The 13,692-nt window shown below is 35.4% G+C and overlaps 1 protein-coding gene across 1 annotated transcript in view; it reads left to right on the top strand.

The window, feature by feature from the left end:
* HDX (highly divergent homeobox) overlaps positions 1–13,692 on the top strand; it is a 110,104-nt gene that overhangs the window by 75,792 nt on the left and 20,620 nt on the right. Inside the window, exon 6 of the mRNA XM_004685621.1 lies at positions 421–628. Within this exon, the coding sequence (XP_004685678.1) occupies positions 421–628 (208 nt within the window). The remainder of the gene's footprint in view (positions 1–420; positions 629–13,692) is intronic.

The following is a 13,692-nucleotide window of genomic DNA, read 5'->3' as shown; positions in this document are numbered from 1 at the left end:
AAAACATTTATTTTAGTTTGAATAATAAAATTTCATTATTCTTGGTGTCTTTCTGCTTATTTTAATCATGTTTTTATATTTTAAATTCATTTTTAAATTTTTGGGTGTTAAATGTTTACTCTTCCATATGTGGGTATGTTCCACTACTCTTCATCAGACTATACATGCCATTCTACTCTGCCTCCCTCATACCTGCTACTCTCTTGCCCATGTTCCCGCTGCTAAACATTAAATTACTTCACTGTTTAAGATTTATTCTTGCTGTAACCTGTGCATGCATGTTTTCTCACTTCAAGAGCCATTCACCATGCCCAGTTACTCTCCACCAACAACCAGTTAGCATCCTTCCCCTCTGGTAATGGACAGAAAAGCTAAGATTTCTACATTTACAAAACTTCCTCTTGTATTTCTCTTATAAAGACCTGGATTGGGAATCGAAGAAGGAAATATCGATTAATGGGGATTGAAGTTCCACCTCCAAGAGGAGGCCCTGCTGACTTTTCTGATCAGCCCGAGCCTGGTTCTCTGTCTGCACTCACACCAGTAGAAGAAACTGGTCCTGAAGGAGGAGAGGATAATGAAAGAAATGATGACATATCCATCTGTTTGTCAGAAGGAAGCTCTCAAGGTATTTTCTGTGCTGCACTTTCTACTAATACCTTTTGAAAATGTAATGCATTTTCGTTTGCTTTTAAGCTCATTGCACTTCAAATCTGAAGTCTTCAAAACATTTGGTTAAACATGACAAGACATAGATTCATATATATGTTATTGTATTGCTAATAATAATTGTATATACTTAAAATTTGCAAAATAAAGTTTTACTTATATACAGTGAAATTATTACTACAATGACATCAGTTAACATATACTACTCCTCACATAATTACTTTGTGTGTTTGTGATAAGAGCACCTGAAATCTCCCTTAGCTTAGAAAATTTCCAGTATATAATTAGTATTGTTAACTGTAATGATAACTGTAGCTTCGTACCTTTTGACCAATATCTCCCCACTTACTCCACTTTCTTGAATTAGTAGCTGTCTTTCTACTTTGTGCTTCTATTCAAATGAATATATTAGTATATTTACTAATGAGTATATTAGATTCCACATATAACTGAGATCATGTCTTATTTTTCTTACTCTTTGCTGATACATTCAGTATTGTATCTTCCATGTCATCCACGTTGCCACATATTTCAGGATCTTAATCTTTTTCTTTTGATTTTTATTGTGTTATTATCATTTGGGTAGCATTGGTTCACAAGCCCAATGCTTACAACTGAGCATTGGGATTACAGTTGAGATGAAAAAATGCACAAAATGAAAAATGATGTAAAAAAAAAGAACTATACCAATTATAGATTTGTTATATCTGGTTTTATGCTGATATGTTATTTTATCACCATTTCCCCCCAAAGGCTTTGATCACAAATGGATATTGAATTTTATCAAATAATTTTTGGTATCTATTGAGATCATACGGTTTTTGTGGTCTTTTATGTTGATGAGTTACATTGTTTGATTTTTGGATGTTTAATCATTTCTTTGTCCCTGGAATAAATCTCACTTTATCATGGTGTATAATCATTTTTATGCATTTTTGGATTCATTTTGCTAAGATATTATGGAGGAGTTTTGCATGTTTTCTCAATAGGGATACTTTAATTTTTGTTTTTGTATTGTCTTTGTTTGGGATATTGTGAAGTTGGTCTCATAAATTGTGTTTAGAAGTGCTTATTCTTTCTTAATTTTTGAAAAGAATCTGAGACTGGTAGGAATTACTTTGTGTTTGAAAGTTTGGTAGAACTGCCTTGTGAAGCCATCTGGTCCTAGAATTTTGCTTGGAATTTGGAGAGCTTGGATTACTGTTTAAATTTCCTTCATTCTGGCTTGTTTAGATTTTCTATTTCTCTCTTATTCATTCATGAATGATTATATAAGTCTAAGAATCTGTCAATCTCATCTAGGTTGCTGAATTGTTTTGCATTTAATCTTGCATAGCAAAGTGACTACCTACTGAATTTCTGTAAACTTTAAATTTCTACTCTTGTTTTTGAAACTATTTATTTGCTTTCTCCTTTTTATTATTAATGTTAGCTAGAGTTTTATTTTTTTTCAAAGAAGCAGTTTTTGTTGTCAATGCATTTTCAATTGTTTTTAAAATTCTATTTTATTTATTTATGCTGTGATTTTTATTCTTCCTTTACCTCATTTTTGGAATTTTTTTTTTCTTTCTCAAGTTTCTTGATGTGAAAGACAAGGTTTTTAATTTGGGCTTTTTTTTTTTTTAAATGTGGGCCTGTATTGTTATACCCTTCACAGTACTGCTTTTGCTATGTCCCATACTTCCTGGAATACTCTATCATTGTTATCATTTGTCTCAATGTGGTATTTCAGTATTTTTTTTTCTATTCTCCATGAATCATAGTATTTCCTTGTATTCTTTTTCCTTGCAGCTCATTTCTACTTTGATTAATTGATACTTACGTTGTATCCCAGTATTTGGTCAATAATGGAGAATGATCCATGTGCACTTGACAAAAATGTGTATTCAGTTTATTGGGGTGCAGTGCCCTAAATAAGTCTATTAAATCTATGTGGTCTAGTGCTTTGTTTTGGACTGCTTTATCCTTATTTATTTTCCATCTCATTGGCGTGTCTTGGTGAGAGTGGGTTCTTGAAGTCTCTAAACACTTGTATATATCTGTGTGTGTGGATTGTATGTGTATGTATTTCCTCCAGCATCTATTTTCAGATTTGATAGTAGTTGTCTAATACATTTTGGTGTCCTTTCATTTGGTGAGCATATATTAATAAGTGTTATGACTTCCTGTTGTATTGTTCCCTTAATCATTACATGTTGTCTATTCATGTCTCTTTTTACACTTTTTACCTGGAAGCACTTTTATCTGACATAATTATGGCTATCCCTGGCCTCCTTTGGGTGCCATGTCCTTGTAGATTTGTATTTCTTCCCTTTACTTTCAGTCTACCTGCAACTTAGGTGCATTTTCTGGAGGCAGCAGCAGATTGGATTCTGTTTCCTGATGCAACTCGATACTCTCTTTTTATTGGTGAGTCCAGTCCATTGACATTTAGAATGATAATTGATACATAAAAGTACACTACTCCCATTTTGTCCATAATTTTATGATTCTATTTAATTCCCTCTTCAGTTCTTTGTACTTATTGCTCACTTCGGTTCAAATACTAAAGTAGTTTTACTACTTCTAGAGGGGGATTTGTGGTTTCAAACTCCCTAAGTTTTTGTTTATCTGAAAAGTTCTTGTTACACCTTCATATCTGAAAGAGATCTTTTTAGGATAAGGTATTCTTTTTGGAAATTTTTATCTAGCAGTATTTTGAATTTGTCACACCATTATCTTCTTGCCTGTAGTGTTTCTTCAGAGAAGTTTGATATTACTCTGAGAGTCCATTAAAAGTTATGTTTCTTCTCCATCATCAACTTTGCCAGTTTTTCTTTGTATTGGACTTGAGTATTTTACTACTATCTATCTTGTTGTAGACTGTGGATCATCCCAGCCATCTTAGTTCTCAGGATTTTTCTTGGTGCCCAAAAGTTGCAGCTGGTTAAGCTAAATGCAGAGTCAGGCAGGGAGGCTCTCACCAGGACAAAAGTCTTAGTATGAGGATATCTACTAAAAAAAAAAAAAGCAGGCAAACATTATGGCCAAATATGCATAACAAGCTAGACCATCATGACAGGAATTTAATTGTTAACATGTTAACAGGGGATAGAGGTAGAATATTTTAATCAGTAGCAATAATGGAACCACCCAAGCAACATCTCCTATTCATTATCCCCTAGCTTGTGACAGAATAGTAAGCATTCCTAATCCATATCCCCACCAAGAACTTTCCTCAAAACATTCCTCCACAGACTTGCCCAACTTCCTTGAATCTGAACCAAGATAAATGTGAGATCTGCCTTGGGGGAAGGAATTATATCTCCAGGGATGTAGCCCTTATAGGTCTCTTTCTCTCTTCTTGGACTTCTAGTTCTATTTCCTCTGTCCTTCACTGCTCCCAAGATTGCTGCCCCGCAAGCAACAGTAGGTTTAACATTGTTCATGTAGTTTGTTTTTCTTTTAACTTCCTCTATTTGTATGTTTCATCCCTCTTAAAATTTGGGAAATTTTCTTCCACTGTTTCTTTAATTTTTCATTACCCATCTCTTTCTTTGAGATGCTTATGATTCTTACATATCCTTTGATCATGGTGTCAGGTTATTCTTAAAAGCGTTCTTCATTTTTTTTCCATTTGTATTTTCTGTGCCCGGACCAGCACAGCAGGAGCAGGAGACAAGTTTCAGGGATGGCAATTCTGGCGCAGGGTGGACAGGGACGAGGTTGAGTGACAGACAGACGCGACTTCTAGGAGTGCATATCTGAATGTCATTTATTTTCAAGAGTGCAGAGCATTTATACAATTTTTCTTGGCAAGCAAATATAGGGGTACAATGATTCTTTCAATAGAAGCATGAGAGATAATACTTTTTTTTATTGTTTCTGAGATGTGGTCAGGGGCCTGAGACCAACCTGGGGCCCTGAGAAACCATTGTGTATTCAAGGTTCAGTGGTGCTAAACAAATGCCCTATCTATCACTTTTGCCATGCTAAGCCTTTTTATTGCTCTCTCCATTCTTACAGGAGTTAATAGAATTAAAGATGTAGCAGTTTCTCAGAATTAAATCAGTATCGAGAACAGAGGAAGCTACATTCCTTTCAAGAGTATCATTAGAATGAAGCACAGTGCTCATAACATTTCTTTGGTTCAGTACGTTGTGTGTCAGTAGAAGCAGGAAACAAATCAAAAGTTACAGTGACCATTCAAGAATCAGCCATTCTTTTAATCCTGGAGGGCCACGTATTCCTCCCGTGTGCCTGGTACCTTGACCATGCCAAGCTCTAAAGGATTTCTCACTTAGGCGCCACGGGAGGGGACGTGGCATTTCTGTATTTGGATTCATTCTGCATTTACATCTTCAATCTTATTAATTCATTCTTCTACTTGTTTTATTCTACTCCTTGGTTTTTCCAGTGTTTTCCATCTCACCATTGATTTTTCTACTTTTTACATTTCTATTATCTTAGATTTTCAATTTTAATTGACTTTTGTATTTAATAAATTAGTTTTCCCACATATCTCTAAACATTTTCTAAGTTTCTTTCTATTGTTCCAATTCTTTGATTCTTTTAATTATGTCTCTTGAGCTCTGTATCCCATAGGAAGAAAACCTCTACAATTTCTTTGTGACATGGTTCTAGAGATTTGTTTTTTCTCTGTGGTATATTATCTGTCCGCAGACTTGTATAGCCATTTAGATTAGGCTTTCTCACCATCATTTGCTTAACGTTTGTTCTGATATAATTGGGTCTTTTGTTGAGTGAGAGTTCTCCTCTTTCACTGTTTTGGTAATTTATTAGCTGGCAGGTATGGCTGATGGGGCCTTTCAAAGAGCCAAAACTGTCTTGACAAAGGAGAAAATAAAATAAATGGTAGTAACACAGTCTAAAACTTCAAACTATGTTACAAGTCTATAGTAATCAAATGTTATGGTATTAAAAAATAAACAGACACACTAGCCAGTATAATAGAATTGAAAGCTCAGAAACAAACACACATTATGTATACAGTTATTCTATGAATATAAGAAGTCAAGAGTATATAATGTTGTCAAGAGAATTTAATGTTAAAAGATTTTCTGCAGACCAAATGGTTTTGGAAAAACTGAACAACCATATGCAAAAAAATGCAGTTATACCAATCTTTCATATGATACACAAAAATTAAATCAAAATCTTTAAAGGCTTGGATGTTAGACTGGCAATTATATAAAACATAGAAGAAAATATGAGAACTCCACAAAATTGGCTTGAGGGCTATCTGTTGGGTCTCAATTCCAACTGAAAAGGGAAAAAAACAAAATTAAACAATTGGTTTAATAAGTTAAAAAATCTTTGGTAAACAAAACTATCATTCAATTAAAAAAATTACCCTTCTGAATATAAGAATATATTTGTACATTATTCATCTGACAAGGAAATTAAAAAAATGATCTACAAAGAACCCATACAACACAACAAAATAAAAGAACCTAATTACAAAATGAATAAAAGAGATTAAAAAAAAGAACAACACAACAAAATAAAAGAACCTAATTACAAAATGAATAAAAGAGATAAAAAAAGAGCCTTCTGAAAACAATGCAGGTAGCACTTTTTACAATATCAAAGTTTTGGAAGCAATGTAAATATCCATCAACTAAGCAGTGATTTAAGATGTGGTATATATACACAGTGGAATATTACTTAGCTATTAAAAAAGATTAGCTATTTATTTGTAACAGAATATTTGGAACTGGGTCCCTCCCTTGTGGCACAGCCTGTTAAAGCACAGCACTAAGAAGCTTAAGCCATTTCCTCATGAGTTCGATTCCTTGCTGCCCGGAGGAGATCCACATGGAGCAGCATACCTCTCCTGACCCGCCTGCTGCTCTCCTCGCAGTGTACTTCATTGATCTGCCTGTTCTGCTCCCCACTCTGTCTCTGGTGAATCCTCTCACCCTCCGCATCTCTGGCCTGTACCTTAGTTCTATACGAATAAATAAATAATTAAAAAAATATTTGGCACTGGTGGGGATTATGCTTAGTAAATTACTCAGAAGAAAGACAAATAACAGATGATTTAACTTTTATGTGGAACATAAAAGAACAAAGCTGACAAAAGTAAATGAAAACAAACCATAGAAATACAGCTGTAGAATTAAGGATACTGTTTGTGGAGGGAAGGTATAGTGGCAACAAAAAGGGGAGATAGGTCAATGGATTAAATAAGGAACTAATGTGGTTTTTTTTTTCATGGAGGTGGTGTGATAACATATCTGAGGAAGAGTGAATCTATTCCCCTAAGCCATACCATGTAGTCTAGTAAACCAACGTTCCCTCTCTCATTCTTCCCTCTTTCTTATTCCTGTAAGTGGAGTCTTCTTTCTCTCAGTGCAATATTTCATATACTGAACAAAGAGACTCAGAGTTATTTCATTGTTGTCATTGAACTAAGATCCAGCCAAAATGAACTATATATAAACCCCTAAAACATGGATAAGACATGAATAAGAAGATTAATACATATCTGTGACTTGAATACTCTGTGAATAATTAGGAAAAAAATCTATTTAAAACAAATTTATGAGTTTTAAAATAAAAATAACTATACATAAGTGAATTGAAAGTGAACAGAAACAAGTTGCAGGTCACAGTGACTATACAAAATAAAATCTGATTTTTAATTCCACATTGATCAAGGCAGAATTTTGAATAATTCCAGCAGAATAATTTCCATTCACACAATATCTATTTTAAATATATGAGTAGGGTCATGAAGGATATCCATAATAGAATTGGTCTGTCTGAGACTTTGTCCCCCATTGCGGATTATTGGGGGGAAGAACAGGTAGGGTCTCAAGGTGGGAAGGACATCAGTGAGTGGATATTCCAAAAATTGGGGAGTTAAGGGGAGCGGAAGTGAGGAAGACATGGGAGTTGGAGTTGGGTGCAAATCTTCCTGCTCTGCCTTCAGCAGAGGTTTATTTTATACACTTCAAGCAGGCAGAGGGATGACATTAGCATATAAAAGGGGCTGAGATTACAATCACCTCACCTTTTTTTCTAAGAATAGCCTGGGGTTGTTTTGGTATTTACTTACTTTACTTGATATTATAACATTCTAAAATCAATCAAGGTTAAAAACAGGTACATAGATGCACAAAGTTTAAGCCTGTATTACCATAGTGAAGATTAAGTAAAATAAAGTCCCTTAAACCTTATCTACTACTTAATGGTTTTTTTCTACCTGAGACATCCTGGGAGGCAGGAAGAGAAAATTTCTTGCAAATCAAATTACGGAAAAGTTCTTTGAAGAAACTTGTTAGAAAGTTTTAAGTGAGTTCCCTAGAGGTCTAGATAGTAGAAAGCAAGCGCAATTAGCTCTGAATAGGAGACATAGGTGAATTTCCTTATCTAAAGACTAGATAGTAGAATCCTGAAAGACTAGCCACAAGACTTGTGTGAATACCATTGAAGTGTAGCAGGTAGAAAACCTGATTAGCTCTAAACAGGCAACCTGGATGAATTTCCACATCTAAAGGCCAGACAGTAGAAAGTTTGAGTAATTATTCAGAAGGTGAATAGAAGGCTAGGTGAGATAGTAGAGTGATAAGATTTGGGTTTTCCTCCATCCAGCAGTGAGAGAGACTTTGCAGAAACAGCCCTTTTGCTTTTATTGATCAGCCAGTAGTCCAAGTCAGTTTTGACTTCAGAGGAATTTCTCACCCTGGTGCAGTGCTTGCTTGTCAGGGCCAGCCAGCGCCTTATGCAGCTGAGGCAATCTAATTGTAAGCTGAAGGTTGCTCAGAATATTTTGATATTACGATTATACAAAAAAGGGAGGTCATAACATAAGTTAGCGTGGAAAGTCTGATTTTTCAGAGCATTTCCCCTCCATCTGTACCATGTCTGACGACAAAGGTTGCATAGCTTGCGTCTCTGGTCTTTAAAAAAAATAAAATATGCCAACCTAATTCTATTACAATATTAAATGAATATTTATTTTCAGATGTCCTTAGATATATAGAGACAGAATAACCAGAGTAACTGACTCTAAAGCAATGTAACAATTTGAAATTCAGGGTCCTTTATAATAGAAATTGCAATTCAGTAGTAGCAGAGTCATAAGTGTCTAAGAAGAAAAAAATGTCTTTAAATAAGAACTTACATTCCGTTCATATTAAAATTTTCTAGAAAAATCTCTATAAATATAAACAAGTATTATTTGTTAAAACACAATTAACAAATTAATTTAGTGTCACCCAAAACACTATTGATATATTTTGCAATTCCATTTCCATTCTTTTCCTTCTAAGGCAATAAGTACCTCCCTAATAGAAAGCTTCTGAACTCCCAACTTCTACCTCCAATCTTTCTTCTTCCATTATTTTTCTTTTTCCTAATTTTAGCTATAGAGAACAAAAAGGTTTGTTTGATGTTGATAAAGAGAACTCTAATTGAATTCACCCCTCACCCATCTGCAAATTCTATCTAAAATAAAAGATGACTCAACTCCTTAATTTCAAGATACATGTCTACCACATGTAATTTATGGTTGGAGTAGTTTTTTTTTAAGATTTATTTATTTATTCATATAGAGCTGGGGTACAGGCCAGAGATGCGGAGGGTGAGAGGATTCACCAGAGACAGAGAGGGGAGCAGAACAGGCAGATCTTCGAAGTACACTGCTGAGGGGAGCAGCTGGTGGGTCAGGAGAGGTCTGCCTCACCATGTTGTCTCCTCCTGGGCAGGCCGGGCTCTAACTCATGTGGAAGTGTCTTAAGCTTCTTAGTGCTGTGCTTTAACCTGCTGCGCCACCAGGGAGGGCCCTGGTGTTTTAAAGATTTTAACTAATCCTGTGAAGCAAATTAAAGTATGGGAACAATTGATATCTATAACATTCATTTTATAATAAATAATTTTTTTCTCTCTTTTATGTGGTATGTGTGTGAAAGATAATTTTGCATATAGTTTCTTAAGGTGAGAATATGTTAACCACATAGATTGCCCTCTAGGGCTTTCACTGATTAGTAATTCTATTTGCTTATTTCCCAGTTAGCAGAAATGCTCTTCATGGGGTATAACCAGGCACATTAAGTGTTTAGCTTTCAAATTTCTGTTAATAAGAAAACTATTTGTAAGCAGAAGAAAACATACCTTATTTAGCTATATCTCTTCATACCATTCTATTTTACATCTCAAAACAGTTTCTATTTATATTTTATAAAGTAATCAGTATGCATGAATATGTTGCCTATAATGCAGAACTGTGTACAAAGTTATGAGGAAATGACATCAGGAATATAAAGCAAAAATGTAAGCCCTGAAAGTAATAATCTTTTTGATGAACAATATAACTCCTATTCTGAGGACACCTGTAACTAATACCAGCGCTTTAATACCTCCTTTAATTTTACATAAGATGTAAAGTGGCTATGATCTCAAATATCTAAATAATGAACCAATAAATTTTCCTGTCTAGAAACCCTTTGCTTTTAACATTTTTAAAAATTTATTTATTTATTCATACAGAACTGGGGTACAGGCCAGAGATGCGGAGGGTTAGAGAACTCACCAGGGACAGAGTGGGGAGCAGAACAGGCAGATCAACGAAGTACACTGCTGAGGGGAGCAGCGGGTGGGCCAGGGGAGGTCTGCCACGCCATGTGGTCACCTCTGGGGCAGGCACGGATCAAACTCATGTGGAAGCGGCCCAAGCTTCTCAGTGCAGTGCTTTAACCCACTGCGCCACCAGGGAGGGCCACTTTTAACATTTTAAAATTTCATTTATTATTTAATTTTGGCATAAATTTTTGCTCCTCTCTATGTGCACATGTTCCATTCACTCTCCAGCAAACTTCATATGCCAATGCCTCTTCTGCCTCCCTTCCTTCATTCTCTCCTTCCCCCATTCCCTCTAGTAACCATGAAATTCTTTCATGAAGTGCAAGATTTATTTCTGCTTTTTTTGGTGTTAGTCTTGTATGGATTTTTTGTCGTTGTTGTTATTTTTATTCCAATGATAAGTAAAGAATCCATTATCATTCACCTTCTTATTTTGCTTGACATAGTCACCTCGAAGTCAATGCATTTTGTCCCAAAAGCCACTCTTTCATTTTTAAACAGCTGTATAGTATTCCATTAAATATACATTCCACAGTTTCTTTATTCATTCATCTTTTGAAGGACACTTAGTTTAGTTTCACGACATGCCTGTTGTAGACAGTACTGCTATGCATACAGGCATACATAAGTGTTTTCATATAGGGTTTTCATATTTTAGGGTAAATTACTTAACAGAGAAATTGCTGTATCATACAGGAATTCCGTTTTTATTTTATTTTTTAAAGAAATCTCCATACCATTTTTCACCAACAGTGGATGAAAATTCCTTTTTCATCACATTCTCACCAATATTTGTTTTCCTTTTTAATATGAGCCGTTCTCACAGGGGTGAAGTGACATCTCATTGTGGTTTTGATTTGCATTTAATTTATGTCTATGGACATAAGAAAAGTGTCTCTTTTTTTTGTTGTTGTTGTTGAATTGTCTGTAAATTTTTTTCATTGGATTATATAAGAATGTTGTATATTTTGGAAATTAGCCCTTTATCAGATGTATGATGTGCACATATTTTTTTTTAAAGATTTATTTATTTATTCATACAGAACTGGGGTACAGGCCAGAGATGCGGAGGGTAAGAGGATTCACCAGAGACAGAGTGGGGAGCAGAACAGGCAGATCGACGAAGTACACTGCTAAGGGGAGCAGTGGGAGGGTCAGGAGAGGTCTGCCACGCCATGTGGATCTCCTCCGGGGCAGGCGGGAATCGAACTCATGTGAAGAAGTGGCTTAAGCTTCTTAGTGCTGTGCTTTAACCAGCTGCACCACCAGGGAGGCCCCGTGCACGTATTTGTTACTGTTCTGTACTGGCAAAAGTTTCTATCCTTATGAACTTAAATTCTTTCTTTCTGTCTTTCTTTTTTTGGTTTTGTTATAGTTTCCTTTGTGTTACAAAGGATTTCTTTCTATATTTAATTTCTACATTGTCATTCATTTTTGTACAGTAATTGGTTTCTCCCCTCAGCTGTAGTTCCAGTAGTTCTCCCTCCATCATAACACCCACGAACCATCAACATAGTCCCTTGTGCTCTTCCTTCCCCTGTTTTGACCCCTCTCTCTGCCTCTTCCTTGCTGTATGCTTCAGATTTATATTCAGCTTTCAAGTTATGACTTTTTTCTTGACCTGCAAAAGCTTTTAATTTTGATGTAGTCCCAATTGTTTATTTTTGCATTTGTTCTCCTTGCCATTGCAGTTGAGAACCTAAATTCATTTTTGTGGTAGATGCACTTTTGTGTGTGTCTTATGTTCTCTTTAATGTATTTTGTAGTTTCAGTTCTTATATTCATATCTTTAACGCATTTTTTAAAAATTATTTGTGTATGTAGGTAAGTGTGAATGTAACTTCATTTCTTTGCATTTTTTGTCAATGATTTACAATACAATTTGTTAAAGAGACAATTTTTTTCTCCATTTTATGTCCCCAGCTCCTTTGTCAAAAATTAAATGTCCAAATTTGTATGGGTTTATATCTGAGCTTTCTGTTCTGTTACATTGTTCTGAAATTCTATTTTGTTGCAATACCATACTGTTTTGATTGCTGTAGTTGTGTAATGTAGTTTGAAGTAAGGAAGTATGATACCTCCATTCTTTTTCTCTCAGGATTGTTTTTGCTATTGAGGGCCTCTCGTGGCTCCATATAAATGGTACAATCATTCTATTTCCTTGCAATATGTTATTAGGAATTTATTAGGTATTTTGTAAATTGTTTTAGGTAATGTAACCATTTAATAATATTTATTCTTGTAACCCATAAGCACAGGGTAATTTTCCATTTTTTTGTTTAATTTAAGATGGTTTTCAATATATAGATCCCTTACTTATGTTAATTTACTCCCAATTATGTAACTGTTTTAGCTGTGATTGTAAAAAGACTGTTTTCCTTTATTTTTATACATTGTTTGCATGTAGACATGCAACTGATTTTTGTATATTTATATGTAATCCTGTCACTTTTCTGTATTCATTTGTTATTGCTAGTAGTTTTTTTTTTTTTAACATGTCATTTGCAAATAGTGATACTTTAGATTCTTTTCCAAGTTGGAGTCCTTTTATGTCTTTTTGTTGGGCTTAGTTTTGTTTGTTTCTCTTATTAGTATCCCTTGGCATGAGTTGGGAGCAGCAGGGGGAGTCTCGAGCTTAAATACTTATCTCAGTTTGAGGAATGAATATGGTCACTTCTGCCTTCTCTCCTTTCTCTCCACAGTAAGCTCTGTTCAGTGTTTTAGTTATCTTAACTTCCTACCCCACCTCCCTACTTCTCCTTTCTGCTACTGTTCATGATCAATTAAACATGAGTGTCTATTTTGGAGTAGCTAACACTGGACCATGGAGCTCAAACTCCTGGACTCAGTTGTACATGGCACGCCAGAGGAATCGCAGGTGTGTGCCCTTTTACCTAGTTTTGACTGCAAGTGATACCTTTCACTGCCACCTCACATCCCTGCAGGGCAGTTTCTGAAGGACTACCTCAGCAAGCTGTGGATAACATACCAAATTTGGGCAAGCCACCAAATACTTTCCAAGAGATTAATGATTTCACTTGCCAATCATTTACTAGGCTATTGGGCCAATGCTGAAGCCTGGCCTGGCTCAACTTGGCATCTCCATGATCTATTCTGGCATGGGGAGGGGGAGAGGTGCTTTCCTTGCTCTTTCTAGTCATAAGACTTCTCATTATCTTAGGTTGAATCTGCACCCACATGTAAGCAAAGTTCCTCCAGTAATATTCACAATATCTGAGAATTCCCACTAATAGATTGAATGGTAGAGTCTCAGGCTACTCTGCCAGCTGGGATATTACTCTCCCACTCATTCTCAATTTCACTTCCTCCCACTCCTTTCCCTCAACAGTCATCAACCTTAATTTGAATTCTCTGTTGGAAACCCTGGCCCTCTTCTTAGGACCTTCCGAGTCTTTCTTTGAGCAATTATATATA

This window comes from Condylura cristata, unplaced genomic scaffold (genome assembly GCF_000260355.1).
Source record: "Condylura cristata isolate star-nosed mole 26May11 unplaced genomic scaffold, ConCri1.0 scaffold00019, whole genome shotgun sequence".
NCBI classification, from domain to species: Eukaryota; Metazoa; Chordata; class Mammalia; order Eulipotyphla; family Talpidae; genus Condylura; species Condylura cristata.
The sequence above is the reverse complement of the archived record's forward strand: the minus strand, read 5'-3'. Positions and strand labels throughout refer to the sequence as shown.